The sequence below is a fragment of the Leptinotarsa decemlineata genome, unplaced genomic scaffold (genome assembly GCF_025532065.1).
Source record: "Leptinotarsa decemlineata unplaced genomic scaffold, Ldec_3_MD MMD2_tig00026307_RagTag_RagTag, whole genome shotgun sequence".
NCBI classification, from domain to species: Eukaryota; Metazoa; Arthropoda; class Insecta; order Coleoptera; family Chrysomelidae; genus Leptinotarsa; species Leptinotarsa decemlineata.
Genome location: NW_027412681.1, coordinates 4,292,371 through 4,316,181, shown reverse-complemented (window position 1 = coordinate 4,316,181; position 23,811 = coordinate 4,292,371). Strand labels below are relative to the sequence as shown.

At 34.2% G+C, this 23,811-nt stretch overlaps 1 protein-coding gene across 6 annotated transcripts in view; it reads right to left on the bottom strand.

The window, feature by feature from the left end:
* The window catches only part of LOC111516323 (uncharacterized), a 124,398-nt gene that overhangs the window by 24,225 nt on the left and 76,362 nt on the right, over positions 1-23,811 (bottom strand). For 5 of the 6 annotated variants that reach the window (XM_074181063.1, XM_074181061.1, XM_074181059.1 and 2 more), the window contains 2 exons: positions 1,507-1,630; positions 437-524 (listed from right to left, as the gene is read on the bottom strand). In XM_074181063.1, coding sequence (XP_074037164.1) covers positions 437-524; positions 1,507-1,630 — 212 coding nt within the window. Of the gene's footprint in view, positions 1-436; positions 525-1,506; positions 1,631-10,069; positions 10,488-23,811 lie in introns of those variants that run through there. The other variant, XM_074181064.1, reaches the window with a different exon arrangement.

Genomic DNA, 23,811 nt, shown 5'->3' with positions numbered 1-23,811 from the left:
CTGGATGTCTGAAAAATGGTTAAATCTTTATGAGAGTTATCCAAAAAGAAGGTGAGGAGCTGAACTTTGCCTGCTATTGACGTATCATTTCATAGCATGTTCCAATGGAACATTTGCATCTGTCAAAACTTTATGCCTTCACCTTGATCTGCCAATGGCAGCTAGGCGAGAGATTTTGATTTAAAGGCATTAGGAGCCTGTTAGCTCAACGTTAAGCCAAAGTAGAATAATATAACCTTCAACTTCTCTTAGGATGAGATTCTCGTCCAAAGCGTTCAGTGCTGTAGTATCGAAGGATTCGACGGAAATTGATATTGTGTTTAGCTTATTCGCTGTTGTTATTACTGTTTTTAGTTTTGTACATTGTAGTACATTGGATACAACTTTTTCTCTAATTGACTGTTTTATATATATCTTGAAAAATAGTTGTGCTTACCGAGGTGGGGCCCAGTCATGCCTAGTGCAGTCCAGCAGGGTCCCAACGTACGTCTTTCCTCTCCAGGTAACGTTAACCACTAGAACTCCTGCGAAATGAAAATAATAAACATTAGATATATCAGAACAAATACGTGGTCTATTCCAAAAATAAGGTAAATATTCAAATTTCGCGAGCTACGATTAGCACTCAATAAAATATTATGGTACACTCGTCTCGAATATATAATGCCCCCTACTTTTATTTTGAGAACGCGTCAACTCAAAAAATTGAAATTTGGGATAATGAAATTAATGCATAAATACTTTATTTTGAAGTTAAATTGCCAGATGAAACTTTAAAAATGGCGACTGGGCGTCATCTGGGAAAAAAATTAAATGGAAAGGGGGTCTAGAGACACATCATTTTGAAGCTCCTAGAATATAATGGCAATATCTTCAACTATACTACAAAATGGCGGAACTTTTAATAATTTCCTGAACACATTGACATTTAACTACATAATATTCATGTATTTATTTGTAATACAATAATCTACAGAGCAATAATTACAGAGCAGGAAATAAATACATCACAAACAAGTGACTATAAAGATTACAATTTTATATTTTTTATTTGTGACAAAACAATCATTTTAGGAAGTGGGACTTTATATCTGACAATTTGCAGCTAAATATATCTAAATTATCGTTAACAGAGTTTGTCGCTACATGTTTCGAACCTATATAGGTTCATCATCAAATTATGGAGAAAAAAATATTTTATAAAGGAGAAAAGAAAATTGTAACATGTTACCAATGAAACACATGGCCACAATGACATGCTTATAATAATGAAAAATATTTTATAATGTAGTGAAAAGAGAAGAAATGTATAACATCATATTTATGTTACTGAGTAGTCTGGGGGTTAATTTTCAATTTGACGATTGGCCCTGTTCACTGTATCCCTAGAATACTCAGTAACAGATCTAAGTCATGATTTGGTGGCTGAAAGCTCATCAGATCTGTGACGTGCCATAAAAATCGTAAATATACAAGTATGTAAAATGAATTGAGCTGTAATCTTACCTCCTTCAGTCTCGTGCCAGACAATGCCTTCGAGTGTCACGCTGGTGCCGGGTTCGCATGGTCCAAGGCAATCTGGCTCCGTGATGGTTCCAACGCTGGTGCCTACGCAAACGTCTGACACTTCCTGAAACAAGAATGTTCAAATTAACACCGATATTTATTCAACTTTGTACAGTTATATAGAAAACCGCATGGGCCCCCCGTATAATCATCATAACTGGGTAACTTTTTTTAATAAGATGAATACAAAATATACACCATAAATCATTTCACGAGCAGGGCACTTTTTATACATTAAATGAACATTCTAAACACTCATTCTAATTCCAGCTACCTATTTTCATCAAATGAAAAAAAAATCTTTCCTCATCACCTTCAACTTTATAAAAAGATGCCACTTTCTTGTTCCTTCTCAAAATAATAGTAACATTTTTTGAAATGTATATTCCACGTTCTTTCAACTATTTTCATAAACTACACCTCACGATTTTATCTCCACAAACTTTGTGGAGATCAAATGAAATTATGAAATTACTATGGATTTTCATCACTCGAATACTTTCCATGAAAGTATCTATAGAAGAGAGACAAATCTCCAACCGTTCTTCGATGTTCCTTACTATCAAGGTTGCAAGTGAGGTTCTTCTCCAATCAGGTTGGCGTTACGTTGACGTTACGTAACTGACGTTACGTTGGCAAAAGTGCATTGCTTCAAATGGCGCTTATTTCGAATAAATTGAATGAGAATTCACTGAAATATTGCAGCTTGAACTATACCTTCATAGAAAGCATACCTTGATGGAAATAAGATCTGCTGTGCGCAAGTAGCGAAAGAAAGTAAGTTAACAGCTTAGAAATGATAGATAGCCACCTGAAACCGTAGATCTGATTTCCTTCCTCGATTACTTTTTGTATCACATTGCTTTGGTGAAAAGACGCACAAGATCAAAATAGCCACTTCCGACTCTGAAACTAATCCCTCTAGACTTTACATATGTTAGTTATCACATTGGTTTATGCGACAAGATGACTACTGGATGGTCATCTGCAATATAGAATCTGATACGTCTATATATTGAGGATATTTCGCATAGTTTATGCTCATATAAGATTTACTGTCAAAATTGGTGTCTAGTAGAAATAGGCAAAACATCGAGGTCGTTCAACTTTTTTGATAGTTTCGTGCCGCACAAACTTATTACTGATGAATAAAGTAATTCACCGAAAGCACATTTGACGATTCTAAGTTAACTCGATTGAAAAAAAGTATCGACTAAAATTCTACTCGGCGATAAAATAGCACTAATTTATAGCTTGAAATTAGCCTCTCGTAATAATAGAGTTTCTACTATATTCACATGGATCATTACGCATATATTCTTATAAAAAAACGGAGATATCACTATTATCGAACACTTTTTGGATACTTGCCAATTTTTGATACATAATGGTGAATAGTAGTACCTCTGTTTTACATCTGCATATTCAATTCAAGACTGATTCAATATGGTAGGGTATATACTAAATTCCTCAACCTATCTACCTGTTAACGAGGTAATAGAAATAGGTATAATCCTAATATTTCTGGGTACCTCGAGAAAAAACAGGTATAGATTTCAATACCTTTCCCAAAATTTTCGAATATAAAAACCCCAAAATGTAATGCCATCATAGCTAATTAGTATTAAAAAATTAATAAAAACTAGAACAAATCTGGGAAATGTACGAATAATTTTGTAGTTTCAAACAACTTATTTTCGAGAAAGTTCTTGAAACTCCGGTTCTGTTGTAGTTTTCCATTGAATGTTACAATTTGTTGCTGCCAGTTACGTTCTGGATAAACAACTGATTCTTGGTATATCCAAAATCTACAGAAACTACAAAGTATAATTTTTGTTGTATGTACCAGATTTCATTTAAAATGAAAAACGGTTCGTGTCAGATATAAATCCTAGAAAAGAAATAATATCCAGGATGTTATTATTGTAATATTCACAAAGAACAAAAAATTCAAATGTATAGTTTTCATTTTCTGAAAAAGAATCGGTTTTATTTGATCTGTACTTACTATTAACTTCTTCAATTGATGACCTATTTATTTTGTAGAAATTCATATAAAATATAAAAAAGGGCAATTTATATACAACAGGAGTACCCAGTTACAGGAAATGCTTTTATTACAGAGTATATATGAAATAAATATTAAAAATAATGGAATATAGAAATGTATAAAAGTAAATGCTAAAACAAAGTATATATGAAATATTCGTATAAGTAGAATTTCAAAACAGGAATGAAAAATTGATTATATATAGAATATAGAAAATAGCTTTCTTCCAATGTGTATCAAGAATTTTATCTGTTTATTAAACCAATCTCAAGTTTACTTGAGCCAGTTCTATTCAACAATAATCTAGACCTAGACTATGCTGGAGTAATGTTGTTATAGGTAGATCTGATTTGTTTATGAATTTTTATCAAAGTTTCACTCAAATGAGTTGATACCTATTTTTATAGTTTTTGGAGTATCGACGTATTCAGAATTATACGAAAATCACTTTTCTTATTCACGATGTACCTACCTACTCCAAACATTGGTTATGAAACTATGAATCAGATATCATCTATAGTGAAAGCCCCTTTCAATTTAATCAAATATATTAATTTATACATCGTTCAAAACAAAAAAAGCACCTTCATTTGTCTTTCGTAATACATACTCACAGTACCACGTTCTTCACATGTTTTTTTTGATAGCGATCCCCGTAATAATTTCCTTCGACTGTTGTGTACATTTTTCCTAATGTAATTGACGTCCTCGGCGTTTCTTTTACAAAAATTAGATATCACTTTCCTCTTCAATTTTTGCCTATCTGAGGCATGATTATGGACTCCAACCATTCGGAAAAATACGTTATCTGGACCAACGGTGTAAACTTTCGCTTTACAACTATATTTCTTTTGGCTGCACCTCCAAGACACTTCGCCACTTTTCAATACTCTATCTTTGCAAAATGTGAAATTATTCACGATCAACAAAAGGCTTCCTCGGACACTTGTTATGAATGACACCGACATTTTCGCTTTTAAAGTAATACACAAAATGAATAAGAAATAATATTATGAAATATTTATAATATAAACATAAATATACCTGCATTGATGTACAATGAAGATTATCTTCTTCAAATTTTAAAGTTTTATTCATCTGCAGGCTATCCTTGCCCAAATCATCTATAGATAGATGCATATGCAGATGAAGATGACCTTTGTCGCTTAAACAAAAAAAATTGGAAGTACCTTTCAAATCAGTTCACTACAGAATAAAAAATGATAATGTAATGTTATTAATGTAATCTAAAATGTTACCATTATTCATTAGGAAATTATTCTTGAAATCATCAATGTTTATAGCACTTACAAATGCTTTCTTTCCAGAGAAGTGATGAACATCAGGTTTTCAGAAAATTATTACGTTTCCAAATAGTAAAATTTTTATACAACAGTTTTTTGTTCGATGTAATTTCATGTAAAAGTATTCTGTAACAGTCTTCAAATACAAAAACAAAATAGATCTTTCTGAACATAATACATAAATCAATATCCATAAATGAATTTGTTTTACTTGAAAAAGGGACAAATTGAAATCCAGTTTTTTCAACTGTAAACTTTGTACAACTCTTTGAAAAAACGCAGATATATAAATTATATCCCTTTTGAATTATTACTGTTATTATATTACTGGATACTTGCCTAGTTTTCAATTGAAGTACACTGTAAAACAAAATAGAATATCTACAAAATTCCTCTAAATACTGTCCAGGTATATGATAATATTTGATTAATGAATGGACATATGCATATCTACGTATAATCCTATTGTAATGTTCATTGAGGAAAACCAGGTATAGCTTTCCTTTCTTACCTAAAATATGTGAATGAATAAGTCACACACGGTGATCTTATTGACACTAATTAGGATAAAAGAAATGAAAATTAAAATGTGATAAGTATAATGCAATGTGATAAACGATTCTTTTCTTCAGTCGTAGTATTTATTCGTTTTTCATTTTCAGTTAATGAAGTGACAAGAAATTAAAGTTCAGTTTTACCAGTTCGGACTTCCATTGTCTAATATGATATAAAATGATTTGAAATTCCTAAAAGAACCAATACAAATGAGAAATTAAAATTAATAGCTAAAAAATAACAATAATATTAAGCAAGAACCCATGAAATTGAATTACACTAACATAAAAATAAGCAAAGAATTAAAAATTGAACATTCAAAGATGAGAAATGAAAATTAACATAACAAGCTTTCGACTTTTGGGTTATCCAATGAATTAATTACCCTCTTCAAATCGTATTTTTACAACCGTAAGCAGTACGTTCAACTCAATGGTCTCAAGTCTATCGAATATATAGCCACATCTGGTGTACCACAAGGATCAAATCTATTATCCCTACTGTTCAATATGTTCATTAATGATATCGGAGCTGATATTGATGTCAATTTCCTTTTATACGCAGATGATTTAAAACTCTTATCACAATATAACATGTTCTAATGATTGCGAACGTCTCGCCCTGAATTTAAGTAACGTTGCTACATGGTGTCCGAAGAAAGAGGGGGTCTTGTGACACATCATTTTGAAGCTCCTGACGAATACTTCACAACCCAAAAATTTGAAATCAATATCTTCACCCACTACAAAATGGCGGAACATTTGATAATTTCCTGAAGAAGATTTTGTTAAGGACAATTTATAATTGAAATAGTTTTTCATTATTTAGAATTGTTACCTTCTACAGATCTATAAAATGATCAGAATATTAAATTTACAAATAAATACAAATGTAGAAAGGGCACATTAAAAGAAATATGTCATCTGATGACGTTTTAAAGACTTTATCCATTTTCTTTATCCAACCTATTTAAATTAAAATATTATAATTTGTAGTTATGATTCGTCTTTTGATGTAAATAAATTTCATATTATTATTATCATTGACACTGATAATGAAGATGGATAAAGTATTCGAAACATCACCAGATAAGTATACAAATAGAATAGATTTCCGCGGTTAGAAATTTGAACATCTGATTTCGAGTTGAACCGCGTTCAAAATTTTGCGTTGTTCGACGTTTCGGTTTTGACTTTGACATTTTCAGGAAGTGGAAAAGTGTGGCTGCACTGAGAGATACACTTTATATATTCTTGTTGGTTTGGAGATGAAGATTCATATTCCTTATTGGATTTTATAATCGAGTTCTTCTTATATCAGGAAAACACTGTCTTCACGAATAACTGACAAAACTTTATTTAATGTAGGTAAGTATTTCGTGTTTTATGTAAAAAGAGTGTAGTTTTCCTAATAGAAACACTTTCTACCAGTGGATACTTTTGGCTCGAAAAAGTTGTTGTTTTCCTTGAGTTCCTTGAGAATTCTAAAAATTGTCGGTCTATTGACACCAGTCATACTCGCGCATTTTTGCACTACTCCTCTTTACTGTTTATTTCGGGCATTTATTGTATTGTTAAATAATTATATACATTCATAATAATTGTTTTTTCATTTATATTTAATGGTGACAATTTCGGACGCTTCACGATTCCCGAGCAACTAGCTTCCATGTTGTATAGCTGTTTATTCAACGCGCTCTCGAAGTAAACTGAAGAATACCACGAATAACCCCGCTTAAAAAGCCAAGTCGGTTTTATTGATGGGTGCGATGTGTCTGTAGACAGTTTATTCAAAGGAATATCTATTTATACCGCCATCAAAAAAACAATGTTTTTTCAATCGCCTACAACTAAATACCTATTTTGTTGGAGAATGTCTTCGTTACTACTGGACATATTTTAACATTTGTCATAGTAGATTTGTTATTTTGTTTGTTATGAATGACATTTTTCAAGAATAAATATTGTATTTTCGTCGTATAAATTCATTTATTCAATTCGTTGAAAGTAAATAATTTGAAAGCAGTAAGCCTATGGCACTAGTAATATACACACATTGGAAAAGTCTAGGGATATTTTTATAACATACTAAATATCATAAAAATAAATGCATGAGGTCGTTTAATTTCGATTAAATTGATGTAGCTCTTCGTTTGGGGGTCTCTCAAAGTGTTATCAGTCGATTGTGGCGGCGTTTCCGTGAAACTGGCAGTCCAGCCGAACAACATCCAGGGCGAGGACGCGCTACAACTGCAGTTCAAGACCGATTTTTGGTCTTAACCGCAAGAAGACAACCGACAATCACAGCACCTGAGTTGGTTAACGTGTTGCAGCAGACGCACCAGGTAACCATTGGTCGTGATACTGTCAGAAATCGACTGCATGAAGCAGATCTCCACAACAGAAGGCCACTTAGATGTCCACCTTTGTCGAGAGGCAATCTCGGTAGAAGATTAGAGTGGTGTCAAGAACATCAAAACTGGGATGCAAATTATTGGGCCACAGTTTTGTTTACAGACGAATCCAGATTTGGATTTCATCCAGATTCTCGTCGAGTAAGACTGTGGAGATAACCTGGAAATAATGCACGTTTGAGACACGTCCGGGAAGTCCACACATACAGAGGTGGTACAGTAATGCTATGGGGCGGAATCATGATCGGCGGCAGAACCGATCTCGTTTTTCCAAATCGCTCCCTCACAGCTCGACAGTACCTCGACACTATTCTTCTACCTATCGTCCGTCCGTGCTGGTGCTGTTGGTGAAAACTTCCACCTAATGCACGATAATGCTCGTCCACATGTCGCGCGTCTAGTGACTGACTGGCTCACCAACGAAGAAGTTGATGTATTGCCATGGCCAGCACAATCACCGGACCTGAATCCCATCGAGCATGTGTGGGACATGCTTCAACGAAGAATTACTCCGCATATGGGGAACATTCACACAACGTTTCAATTGAGAGAGCTTTTAATCGCCGAATGGGCAAATGTACCTTAACAAGACATTGACAATCTCATTTTGTCGATGCACGATAGATGTAGGGCCGTAATAAACCAGCGTGGAGGCCATAATTTGTACTGATTCCAATTTTTTTTGTATTATGATTTTTTTTTCGGGGTGCCAAAGAAGAGCCATATTTTTTTAGTTTTGCTTATATGCGCACTCAGTATTTTTGACCATTTAATAAATTTTGTTGTAAGTTACATTCGTTTAATAATCACCCGTCAATTTTTTTTCCCTAAAGCGATATAAAAAAAAAATATTGCCATTTTAAAAAATATCCCTAGACTTTTCCGATATATATATATATATATTTGATTTATGCAACTGATTTTCTTTTTTTTGAGTGTTTCAATATTAAATTCTACAAAAGGATTTGAAGCTTTATATCTTCTATTAATTATCTGCGAGCGCTTTCGAGAGTTGGTAGTACTGTCATCTTCTGGCACTCCTCAAACAGTTTGAGGAGTGAGGATTTGAAGCTTTATATCTTCTATTAATTATCTAGGCACTCCTCAAACTGTTTTGAGGAGTGCCTAGAAGATGACAGTACTACCAACTGTCGAAAGCGCTCGCAGATATTTAATAGAAGATATAAAGCTTCAAATCCTTTTTGTAGAATTTAATATTGAAATATATATATATATATATATATATATATATATATATATATATATATATATATATATATATATATATATAGATAGTTAGATATACTGCTGTAGTCTCTATCATTGAACAGATTATAGTAGCTTTTATAAGTCTGAATTTACGAAATTGAATGTAAGGACTGCGATGCAAAATATTATGGACAGACAAAATATCTATCAAAGTAAGATATAAGGAACACTTAGCACACTCAAAATATGGAAGACCTGAAAAATCAGCAGTCGCCCATCATATTTTGTAACAAAACCATTCCATAGACTTCAGTTCATTAAGATTAGTTAGATAAGTTAACAATAACAGGCAACTAGATGCCTATGAGAGTGTAGAAATAAGTAAACATAATAATATTATGAATAACGATGACAGACCAATACCAAATAGCATACTATATAGCTTGTTGAAATAATATTATTGGATTTACTGACTATTACATAAGGACACATTGTAAAAAATAAATTTAGGACACGTAGATAGGCTATATTCTGAAATTAATTTTTATATAGCTTGAAAATGAGTTTATATATAGATATAACATTTAAATATTAGATTAAATTAGACGCATTGTAAAATTAATAGATAAGGCAAATTGTAAAATTAATTTAAGACACCAAAGGTGTGGTATACCTGTATGGTATAAATAGGGTTAGCCTTGCAAGTTTTTCCAGTTTAATCTTCCTTTTGAAGATGATCACTTGGTGATCAAAACACGTGTCGAGGTGTTAAAAATAACGATTTAGTGTTGGGAAAAAACTAAGAAACTCCAGTAATATTTATATATTAAATAAAGGTTTGATCAAGCACTTCAAAAAGGTTTTGAGTGTTCCCCGAAAAATCGTTTCTTGGTTACTTAACGTTCAAACTTGCAACTTAGACGTTTGATGAATAAGAATCAACTTTCACAAAGGCTTGTTTGGTATACGTACTTCTTTTATACTTTCACGGGGAATTTGGGATTGAGTAGGTACAGCACAAGGATTTTCCGAAGACTCATGCGGGTTGACAGATGAGGCAATTTTTCTCTGCCTCCTACTTTTCTTATGGTTACAATGCTCGTTTCCACCTTTAATTCTAGTTATCTTATCACCGAACGTGAATATCCTTAGAGGACACTTCTTTACGACACACCTCCATGACACCTCACAAGTAGAGAAATTTCTTCGAACTCTTTGAAACTTATAATTTTGAAATATCAGAATACGATTGCCATGTTTATCTATAGTCAAATTCAACTCCATTTTCACAAACGTACGCGTCTGATTGTTATAAAAACTGGTATTATAAATAAAGGCTACAGATACATTGTTGTCTATTGTCACAAATTACTGCGACTGACTTTTATTCCTTCCCTAATATTAAGATAAGTCAGTCGTCCGGTTTTTTCTTCTATGCTTGGAAAAAAGTAAAGAAACAGTTGGTTCAGAATCGAAACAATTCAGGGTGACCAAATGAAACAGTGCCGTTTTCTAGGGCCACATAAAAGTTTTGGGGAAAAAAGATATTTTAAAATTAAAATCATTTGAGCTAATGTTATAATTATAACATTAGAGAAATTTCTCAACTATGTCCCTCTGATGGACAGCTTGGTCAAGTTGATTAATTTTATGAGATCTCATGCGGCTCTTCAGCACATACATTTCAAAGAGCTTCACTAACACATAACACTGAACCATTTTGATTTGGAAAACCGAGCATTAAATGCCTTTTCAACAGAAATGAACTCTACGAATACTGAATCACGACTAATACGTTTCGATTTATCTTACCATAAGTTTACCATATTTCGGTCGACACTCAGCGATTTGAGTGCTTATTCCCTTGGTTTCAACTCCCATGGTTTTCCCTCAATTCTCAACGTGGTGCTAACAGCAAAAACAAGACAAATGCAGAGGGCTGTCATTCTTAGCTCATTGCGTTTGCTTAGGGCATCTGATTGTCGGACCCAATGATCACTTACCCCACGGTGTGAACCCAACCAACTCACCCTTTGGAAAATAATAATATTAATGAAGGATCTTTATCCACTTGGCGAAGTTTAACGAGACTATTCTTTCACTAAAATATAAATATACGAACTTTTTTTTACATGTTTAGGAGAAATTTGGGATTGGTCCTCTACAGCATATTCATATACTAGTGCTCTATCCGAAATGACCACAGAGACATTTTTGCTTTTCTTATTGTCATTATGTTCGCGAAGACCGCATATTCTACTTATTCTATCTCCACACGTGAATATCCTTTTGTGGCACTCCCATAACACCTCAAAGTTATCACATATCGAACTTTTCAAAACACAAAAGTTTCGAAAAAGAGTAATTATTTGGCACGTTCATCAGATGTCAAATTCGGGTTCATATTCTCGAGAATAGAATTAGAAAAATTGCAAATATAAACAAACATTACATACATTACTTTCTATTCTCGGCAATCGCCTGAAAAAAACTATTATTTCTTTAATGATATAAAATTTAACGATAATTCGTTAGATTTTTTATTCTTGCTCGAAAAAAAACCTGAAGAAACAGCTTGCTCGAAATCTAACGGTCTGGTTGACCGTTTTCTGGGACAGCATCCAAAAGCAGGGACCAGTGAATTTTTTTATTAAAAGAGGGCGCCTAATAATTTTGAAAAAAAAATTAAATTCAGATTGTGTTTACCTATCTACTCAAATACTACTCAGTTGAATACTGGGCTTGCTTCATGCTATGGAAAATGATACTGGTTTGCTTATAGACTGATGGAGTTAGAGGTATATTATACTTATCAAGCCTAATCGGGCCCAAAATCTCTTTATATTTGCAGAAAAAAAGAATAGTTCGAAAAGCAAGAATTTAAATTGGCCGCGTGTCTGTTAGCCAATAAAATTGATCGTGTCTAGAGCGGAGTTGCCAAGTGTATTGGTTTTTAATATCCAATCACAGATCTGATGATCCAATTTGACAGACGCCATTTTTGTTGTTTTGTCAACTCGGTGTGAATACAATTGTTACAATTATCTAATTGAAGAAGGTTTTTTTGTAAAAGGTAGGTCTCGGCGGGTGCTGTATATTCCGTGTCATTAGTTTACATTCCGAAAAATATTTTTTCAGGTTATTTTTGGATTGATATGTTCTGGAGTAATTCTATATTTCACTGTACATATTTTTGCTTCTCTTTTCAGGCACCATACTACTCCTTGGCCGAGAGAAAATAAAGGTTAAATCAAAACTTTCCACCCTTCCATAAAAGACAAAGTCTGAAATGAACGTCATATAAATAAAAGGGAACTACTAAATATACCACCAACCATTTCAATTTGTCATTCTTCATTTTGAAATTATTTTAACAAAACTACGAAGTTTGTGGAAACTATTGACATTAGAAAGAGCGCTGGCATTACAGAGGGCGCTGGCTGACTGGATGACAATATGGCTAATATACCAGTAACGTTAAATTTCTTATTTTTGATGGGTGGCATGAATGCATAATTGATTTATTTTATTAGGGTTCATGAGCATTCGAAAACCATTTGAAAATACGGCTCGTTTAATTCTATTTAGAATCATATTTAGATATAACTTGTACTATATCAGTTATGAAGGCAAATACTATTGTTTGCTAGCTTTATTAAAAAAAATGAATGAATAATTACAGAAACTTTTAATTGATCATTGATTTTCTCAGGAAAATGTAGTACCCATATCACAATTCATTGGTTTATTCGGCACTGAAAATGTATGTCATATCGGATCCATTCTGCTTGTTTTTGCAACATTGAGTTTCAACTTTTTCTTAGCTGCCAGCTCGCGTAGGTACAGTTCGTTTTTTCATCGAGTTTAGTTTGTGTATGTTTCAAAAGTGTTTTAGAGACATATTTGAATATTAATATGGTGCATTCTTGTACTGATTTTAATTGTGCGTTTATAAGTATTTATTTTGATTTATAAGTGAGTTATTTCATACAATGAGTTTAGGTTCCCAAAGAATAAAATGATGAGAACAAAATGGGTGAAGGTATTGAAAAGAAAGAACTACAATTCTTCTACAATTTATTTTTTTTTGGGTCCTGTTTGGTGATCCATTACTGGTCCAGCTTGTTGTGCCCTACAGGGTGATCTATCTTGGTGGTGCTAAAGGGTGGTCTATCTTTGCGGTGCTACAGCGTGATCCATCTCCGCCATACTACAGGGTGATCCACCTCCGTCGAACTACGGGGTAGCCTAACCCCATATACTGGGTGGCCCAAAATGAGCACGCAAGTTGTAATTGATTTATTTGAATATTTGTGTAATATTGAGTTATTTAAATAATTGTTTGCCCTTTTGATTATTGTTACCTGTTTGATATAGTGATTTCCTTTCTGGCTGAATTCACCGCTAGTTGGCAACGTGTTTTGTTTCATTTGTAAACGCAAATTGAGGTGTTTTCTTCCTTTTACAATTGCTTGTTGACACCGATGCGCCCACGCCTGAGCTCACTCGGCGCAAACGATATTGTCTTACCTTCCAATACTAGTATTTACGATTTCACTTACTCAATTTTCGTGGTAGTTTTACTTGACGTATTGTAGTTTTCTTTTAAGCATCGTTACAACCTAAATTTATGGTTGATTGAATTTGTGGTTATATACACCGCGCTCTTGTATTGACATTTGAACATCGCGTAGTAGTGTGAATATCGCATTGTTGTCTTAGAAGCGTTGTCGGTTAATCCATGTAAGTTAGGATTGCTGAATAAGTCATATTGGGGATCTAATCTTTTATTTCCAATATTAATTAGTAAGTTATTGATATTGTAAGTTATTTAGGGTATCTGGAGGATTAAATTTACCTGGCGCCCATTAAGATCTATTTGAAATTTGCTAATTGGTTAACCCACTCCCGTCTCCAATGTTTAGCTTAGCCGCGGATACCCATCTGTCTTATTTGTTACCGACAGATGATTTAGTCTCCTCTTGTGGTTTGTGAGGTGACATTATACAAGACTACATAGAAATCATTTAAAAAGTGACTATAAATGAAAGGGGGACGAAAATATTGAATTTGATGAGAGGTATGTATGTAGGAATCGTTTTTTTTTTGTAATTGCAGTTGCACAGATTGAGGTTTGTAGAATAAATAGAATATTTGAAATTATTCTTTAATCTAGTTTGCTATATTTTTTGATTTTTATAACTGTATATTATTAAATATTGTATAAAATCATAGTTTAGGTAAATATTTTTTAATCTTTCGAAGTTTTGGCAATGTTGATTATTTCTATTGTTCCTATTGATCAATCGAACAAGAAGCGGGAATAGAGCCGTGACGTCACCACCCTACCACATTCGATTTTTAATAATTTATTACGGAAAAACTACGGTATTTAGATAGATGAAACAAAGTGCACTGTTTCTCAATTTAAAATTTCTAGCAAGTGAACTATAAACCAAGAATCCTGAAACAAGCCCATTCATTACGTTCGAATTGTAATATGGCTACAAGAATAGTAAATTATTTATGAGGGAGAGGCAGAAAGATTTGAGAAAAATCATTCTATAGAAACCGCTCTATCTATCTCAATAAACCAGGAATATTAAAAAAATAAGGTGAATGTTCAGAAGTGTTTTGCGTGTTTGGTAGTTTTCTGCTATCGAAAAAAATTGACAAAAAATTTGCATAAAATTTTAAGTGCTCAAAAATACTGAAATGTTGACATGGTTGACAAAAAACACCTTTACATGAGCATCGTTCATTAATTGATGACAATAATTTTGTGATTAGTATATTTTTTGACGTCATTCCATACTTTTTCACTAGATAACATACTGTCTTAGTTGAAAATTTATATTCTTGTCACAATATCATTTCCATTTCCTATGGTATTTGTTAACGATCTTTCAGAACATACTTTATACTTTACTCACTCATTACTTCATTCTATCCTCCCTTCAATACCGATGAAGTGAATTCTTTATCATTTGATCGCGAATAGCTGGTTGTACTTGCAAAAATATGTGCTCAGAATGTGATAAACGACAAGGAGAAGCCGACAAATAATTAGCATAAATTAATAATGCATCGTCATGGCAATTACACACGACTTATCGGCTTCATTGAATAATGATTAATGTTCTCGTTCGATAAATGCCATGTAGTAGCAGATATGGAGATATGCCGCCATTACTCATCTTGCAAAAATATACGATGTCACTAAAGCTATCTCTGTTTATTTTTTCGAAATACGGTGTTGCAAAATCTTACCGATTTATGCCCGCAACCGAATGTACAAGGGACTGAATTTAACTTGAGAAAGGAAAAATAATTATGTTATGATGTCAAATATAATGACATTTCAGTATCGACAACTTGGTCATTGGTCTTGTGTTCTGGGTAGGCAATGTCGATAACTCTCCGAGCCACCTAAGGAGCATCATGGCTATTCGAAGTCCGTCAACAGAGTAATGTTGCAAAATCATCCCAACTTCCACTGGACTTTGTCTATCTGAGCAGAAAAGTGCTCCAAAACATTATCACGCTTAGTGTACGTGATCTCCCAGACAAAGCTGCTTATACAGAGTCACACTAAGGAACCACCGAAATATTATTTTATTTTTTTAATAATGTGCGGCTGGTATATGATTTTTTTAGGTGGAGTATAGGGAAACAAATTAGCGGTTTCTTCAGCCGTGTCAGTACATAACATTTTAAAAATCAAACACCAAGTTGAACTATTTTCACTGGATTATCTCTTAGTGAACATTTTCGGATTTTAGAGAAGTGATTTGTTTTAATGTATGTTGTTTAGCAAAATATCCATCTTGGTGTTGAGTGAATATTTTTCTTGAATTATGTGAATTTTCAAAGGTGCTTTTAGTTTTTCGCAGAAGTGATATAAACTCTCCAGATTTTCTGAACCGAGTTCCAATTAGTTTTTGATATTTTTTGTTGATTTATATCCGTTTTTATACTTGCTTATGATTCCTGAATTTAGTCGTATTGCATCAACATTTATTTTTTCGTTGACAATTAATTAACTGAGTTTCAGGCTAGAGTAATGCAAATTTTTCAGAAGTGAAACCCGTTTGGTAAATGTTTCTCAATCATAAAAAATGTCTGAAATAGTGGAGACAATTTTTCTTATTTCCGACATATTTATTTAGGAATTTCTTTCAATCCTAAAATAATTCTCACCTCCAACAACTTCATGTGAAAAATTATGAAAATTGATGTCACTGCGTATATGGCCCACAACTCATATTGACGAACACTGATGGTTTGAACTTGATTCTGAATCGCTCATTTTCATTTAAATCCAGCAAACTTCTGAGAGTTGTCATTCGTATGGGAGCGACAGCTGATTAACGGAAAAACAGATTTTAAACAGATTTTTAAAGTGATAATCAACAAATCTCCACCAATTCACTTGAAGAATTAATATACACCAGTTAGTTACCACAACAGCGTAATGACTAGCTAGATAAATAAATATAGTTTAAAAAACTAAAAAACACGCTTGATCTGAGTTGTATAGTCGATCTTTTGAGAAAATGAGCTTGAGAAACCGTTTTTGACTTATTTCTAGAAGATGTAGGTAGGATTTCGCTGCAGCTCCCCATCCTAGTATTACATAGCAAAAATGGCTTTCTACTAGTGCGTGGTATAGTATTTTTAGTAGGTGGGTTGGTGATATGTTTTTCAGATATTTGAATCTATATAGAATAGTCTGTAGTTTATTGATAAAATATTTTATATAAGAATCCCATCGTAAGTCTGAATCGATCATGACTCCCGGATATTTAACTTCATTGAGTAGCGAGATATGGCATGGCTTGTCATTTATGTTCACTATTAAGTTATCGAATATGGGTAAACCAGTTCTGTTACAGCTGAAAGGGACGTAGCTTGTTTTTTCTAAGTTCACTGTGAGTAGTTTACTACTCAAAAATGATGTTATTTTACTAAAGTCATTTTGAGTTTTTTCTTTGAGTGCCTCTCAGGTATCAGCAGTATAAAGTATTGCTGTATCATCAGCGAAACCAAGAATAAATCCATCACTTTCAAGAGAGTATAGTTCGTTCACGTATATATTGAAAAGAATGGGTCCTAAGACAGTACCTTGTGGTATTCCGAATTCAATTTTTCTCGTTTCGCTGACAACTTGGTCGAGTTTCACTCGTTGGTATCTATTTGAGAGGTAATTTTCGAAGAGCTTCAGGCTCTGTCCTCTTACACCTATGTTTTCAAGCGATCTCAAAAGCAAACCGTGATGAACCGTGTCGAATGCTTTGGAAAGGTCTATAAATACGCAAAGACGCTGTTTGCTATCATTAAGTGTTGTGGTTATTTTAGACATTATTTAAGTCAATATTGCGTCTTCGGTGGATTTCTTTTCTTGAAAGCCAAATTGATGTTTAGAAATTATATTATATTTATTCAAGAATGAAGGTAAAACGATTTTTTATAGCTTTTTAAAAAATTTCGGAAATGTGTGTTATAAGAGAAATAGGTCGGTAGTTTGTGATTATGGTGTGGTCCCCCTTTTTGTATAAAGGAATTATGAGTGACTCTTTAAAGTCTGACGACCAAATACTAGCCTCGAAACAACTATTTATTAAGTATTTTAATGGTTCTAGAATATGGTTTGCTATTGATTTGTTAATGATAATGCCGATAATTCTGTCAAATACAGATCCCGAGCTTGAGAGTTACTTACAAACAAACAAACAAACATACATACATACATACAGACATACGAAGCTAATAAAAGCGTGTTAATTGAAAAAATGTACTTGTCCCTAGTTCACAACATCGACACCAGAGGCAATATCCCTTTTTGGCCGATCATCACCACCACGAGACCACATGAAAATTCACGAAGCCCATCAAACGAAACTAGCGAACGCCCGATTATCATAACAGAATCATTTATTCACGAAGTAAATTAAAGTTTTCAACCCGCCGGCCGTAACAAATTAATCCTCTCTGTCCGGAAACCGCGGACCGAAACTCGTAATCGATCCTATGAATAATTCATATCGGGTAATTTAATATTTGCCGCAAATGATGAAAACACCTCCGTTACAATTACCAGAGCGAGTTCAGCAATTGTTATCAGATTAATTAGATCGTCGATGTTGTAGTATCAACTTACTGACTGCTTTTCAGATGTTTCTACGGCGGAGATTCTCGTTTCTGTCGGGGGAGATCAATTAATGAAGTTGAAATCCTACTGGTTAGTTGTTCGGTTACGTTGAACAATTTCTAAACTAGATAAATAGTCACAAAGTTACCACTAATAGAGAATTCAATCACTGGCCACCTCGTACATCAGAAATGATGTCTATAGAGTTTTCATTAGAAATGGCATAAAGTTATCTGAAAATACAGAAAACATTGTCATCATTTATAAAAGCGTGGATCTGTTTATGATTTTCAGCCGTCGCTCAGACAGTCACTATATGGTAACAATTTTTTCAAGCCTTGGGAAAAATAATATTCTAGATTTCAATAGTGCTCAAGTAAGTCCTTTTTTTAGAATCTCTTAATTTAAAAAAACAATGAGATTACACTGTAGCGAAATTGTCAACTCAAAACATTCAATAAATATATTGATGAAAAAAGAAATTTTAAATATGAAATATTCGAAAACCATTTTGAATTTGAATTTTGAGGAGTGTAGATTTTTTTTAATGAAGTATTGGAGGCAATTGAAACGGAGTTCCAATTTCCTCCTTGTTTGATCACGTTTTAATCAAGAGCACCACGAATTACTAAGATCACTCTGTCCATCAACAAATAAATTAATTACTTGCCACCTTGTTCGCCCGAAATGATACCTCCAGATTTTTCAGCAAAAATTACGTTAGAAGAGTTAACTGAAATTAGAGTGAATCAAACAAATGAGCATCTCTAATTTCGATTTCGATGAAGTTGAATAACTAGAGTTTATTCATTCTAGGTAAAACTGGCGTACAATGAATCCAAAACGGTTTAAGATTGTTGAGGGCGGGACATGACACTAGATTTTTCGATACTTTCGAAAGTCTGGAAGTAGCAAAGTGTGACATGAGACCTTTGAACAGTGATCAAGGTCCCATTCCGAACAGTCCATTGTATCCCTTTTTATGGATCAGCAGGAACTTTCACGAACAGTATACTCCAATGTGTCTGAAACACAAGATGGCCACTTGAAGACTTGAAAAGATATATGTGATCAAGGAACTGTAGTCGGTAGATTCATCTGACAAAATGGTGAATACAGTTTTTGAATCAAAAATGATTTTCCTCGATCAAAGGGTCTTGTACAGCAACATGCCAACATCTCTCGAGATATAGCTGTTCCTAAGATATCTCTCGAAATATCTTGGAAACATCTATATCTCGAGAGATATTTCAGGAACACCTGTATCTCTCGAGATATCTTGGAAACACCTATCATATCTCTTGAGATATCTTAGTAACACCTATATATCCCGAGATATCTTAGGAACACTTATCATATATCTAGATATCTTAGGAACATCTATCATCTCTCGAGATATCTTAGGAACACCTATCATCTCTCGAGATATCTTTTGAACACCTATCATATATCTCGAGATATCTTAGGAAAACCTATCATCTCTGGAGATATCTTAGGAAAACCTATCATCTCTCGAGATATCTTAGAAAAACCTATCATCTCTCGAGATATCTTAGAAAAACCTATCATCTCTCGAGATATCTTAGGAAAACCTATCATCTCTCGAGATTTCTTAGGAACACCTCTAGCTCCAGAGAATTATTAGGAACTCCCTATCACATCTCTCGAGATATCTTAGGAACACCTCTATCTTCAAACAATTATTAGAAACACCTATCACATCTCTCGAGATATCTTAGGAACACCTATCATATATCTCGAGATATCTTAGGAACACCTATTATCTCTTGCGATATCTTAGGAACACCTATAATCTCTCGAGATATCTTAGGAACACCTCTATCTTCAGAGAATTATTAGGAACACATATCACATCTCTCGAGATAGCTTAGGAACACCTATCACCTCTCGAGATATCTTAGGAACACCTCTATCTCCAGAAAATTATTAGGAACACCCATCACATCTCTCGAGATATCTTAGGAACACTTATCATATCTCATAAGATATCATAGGAACACCTATCTCTCGAGATATATTAGAAACACCTATCACATCTCTCGACATATCTTAGGAACACCTACATCTCTCTCACTCGAGGTATCTTAGAAACACCCTCATCTTGAGAGACATCTAACGGACACCTATCTCGAGATATTCAGTAAAATACATTCAATAGGTTAAAGTTATTGTAAAAAACCGACTCGGATTCTCTCCAGTAAAGAAAAGAAAACCGACTTGAATTATTTCAACGACTTCAGTTCTTCGCCCTTCATTATATTCATATTTGGAAAGATTCCAATCGTTCCTGTCAACAGACCCTTTCATAGCTTGCCATCCCGATCGTGATTCGATCCAATAAAGAACAATCGTAAAAGTACGGTATTTATTACAGATTCCGACGTAAATTATAGCAACCCCTCCATTATAGATTATTTATACGATCGTCGTAAATATCACTCAACATAAATACGTATCGTAACATAAACGATTCAATGAAATTATCGTAAACAGAGATATCAGGACGAAAAATGGGACATTTACATGGCATCATCGATATGAATGATAATCGATACGATTGTAATTGGTTACATTTTGTTTCATTTCATGTTACTTTTACATGTTCCAATTTGCATTGTCAACAAACATTATTAGATTTGGGATCGAGTTACCTCAGAACGTTTCGATTGTTAATATTCGCAATCATCTTCGGGCGAAAATTCCACCAAATTCATAATGGAGAAGACTCTCTGTCGTTTATATAGACAAGAAAATACTGACGATAAACAATTTTGGGAAAATAGTTGGATTACGAATCCAACCACTAACTGAGAGGGGAATCGCTATTGCCCCATCTGATCATGCATTTGATCTGCAACACCAAAGATGGTTTTCAAAAGAAACCGGGTCGCATCTGATACAGTATATTGACAAGAAACTTTGGTATAGCTGGTGCTACAGATATTTGTCAGTATCTCGACAAAAACCGGGTCGCAAAAGGGTCAAGAGGGGTCTTCAACAGACTATATACTCTCGTATAGCTGGTAGTACAGATATTGGCCAGTATCTTAACAAGAAACCGGGTCGCAAGAGGGTCAAGAGGGATTTTCAGCAGACTACGTATATATACTCTGGTATAGCTGGTATGGCCAGTATATTGACAAAAAACCAGGTCACCAGAGGGTCAGGTATCTTCAACAGAATAAATATATTCCGGTATAGCTTGTAGTACCAATATTTGTCAGTATTTCGACAAGAAACCAGTAAGCTAGGTGTTCAAGAGGGATATTCAACTGACTACGTATAGTTGGTAGTACAGATATTGGCCAATATCTTGACAAGAAACCGGGTCGCAAGAGGGTCAAGAAGGATTTTTAGCAGACTACGTATTTATTCTCTGGTATAGCTGTAGTACAGATATTGGCCAGTATCTTGACAAGAAACCGGGTCGCAAGAGGAATCTTCAACAAATTACGTATGTATACTTATGATGCACTACTGTTTGGAACCTTTGGTGTAGTAATGAATATTACTGGAGTTCTTTCACAACACCAAATCGTTATTTTTAACACCTCGACACGTGTTTCGATCACCAAGTGATCATCTTCAAGAGGTAGATTAAACAGTGATCGAAACACGTGTCGAGGTGTTAAAAATAACGATTTGGTGTTGGGAAAGAACTCCAGTAATATACGTATGTATACTCTGATATAGCTGGTAGTACATATATTGGCCAGTATCTTAACAAGAAACCGGGTCGCAAGAGGGTCAAGAGGGATTTTCAGCAGACTACGTATATATACTCTGGTATAGCTGGTATGGCCAGTATATTGACAAAAAACCAGGTCGCCAGAGGGTCAGGTATCTTCAAAAGAATAAATATATTCCCGTATAGCTGGTAGTACCAATATTTGTCAGTATCTCGACAAGAAATCAGTAAGCTAGAGGTTCAAGAGGGATCTTCAATTGACTACGTATAGCTAGTAGTACAGATATTGGCCAATATCTTAACAAGAAATCAGGTCGCAAGAGGGTCAGAAGGATTTTCAGCAGACTACGTATTTATACTCTGGTATAGCTGGTAGTACAGATATTGGCCGGTATCTTAATAAGAAACCGGGTTGCAAGAGGAATCTTCAACAAATTACCTATGTATACTTATGATGCACTGTTCGGAACCTTTGGTGTAGTAATGAATATTACTGGAGTTCTTTCCCAACACGAAATCATTATTTTTAACACCTCGACACGTGTTTCGATCACCAAGTGATCATCTTCAAGAGAAAGATTAAACTGTTTACAGTTTACAGTTTAATCTTCCTCGACACGTGTCGAGGTGTTAAAAATAAGGATTTGGTGTTGGGAAAGAACTCCAGTAATATACATATGTATACTCTGATATAGCTGGTAGTACATATATTGGTCAGTACCTTGACAAAAAACCGGGTCGGAAGTGAGTCAAGAGGGATCTTTGATTATTCCGGTTGCGGGTGGCCGTGGTAAAATGAAGAGATCAACTCTGAACGTTTCGCCCATAACTGCAATGAACATCTTCAGCGGTGGTTGGTAGCAATGCGTACGAACTCCTCGTTAGTAGGCTCGTTCATAAGATCCTATGTAGTTTGTATCGGGTCAGCGATATTGTATAAATCACGAAGATCGACAAAACATGGTAACCAGCTCTTCGCCGATGCTCGAGACAATCAGGAAAGGTCCTGAACACTACTATCTATCTATAAGTATCAGTGACACACTACATAGGGTCTTATTAACGAGTGTATCGACGAGAATGTCGCAGCGCGTTGCTGCCAACCACCGCTGAAGATGCCCAGCTATGGACGAAACGTTCAGAGTTAATCTCTCCATTGGGCCACGGCTGACCAGCCCGGATAACTAAAGTTCTAAAAACAAATTGGGTGTTGTACATAAAAAATGAATATAGTTTAAAAAACTAAAAAACACGCTTGTAAAGAACATCAAACTAAAAAGTAAAAAATATTTTTTTAAATAAGCTTAAAACAATAAACGAAAAATACTAGTATTATTGTGAAAAAATCGACGGGCGACAAAAAATATGGCATAAAGCGCCCATTTTTTTCCCAATAGTATTTTTCGTTCGTTATTGTTTTGAGATTATTAAAAAAAATATTTTCAACTTTTTAGTTCGATGTTCTTTAAAAGCGTGTTTTTTAATTTTAAAACTATATTCATTTCATCTAAACTTTGGGATCAAGCAGCCGTTCCCTCCGGAGAGGGAACCTGAAAATCAGCTACCAAGCCCAAGGAATACATGTAAAGTGAGTTCGAACTATATGAAGGAGGTTACGAATAGCGCCATCTGCCCACGAATAGATCAAGCAATAATGTTGATAATTCCCTCAAATACAGATCCCGATATGAAATGTAAAAGTTACAAACATACATACAGGTGAAGCTAATATAAAGCGTGTAAAAAAACCATTTCCAAATGTATTTATTTCTTATTACCCCCCTCCCACGAACAATCATCCAACTAATTAAGCTTCCAAAGCCCCTCGACAAATTACGCAACAAAAAAAAAGGT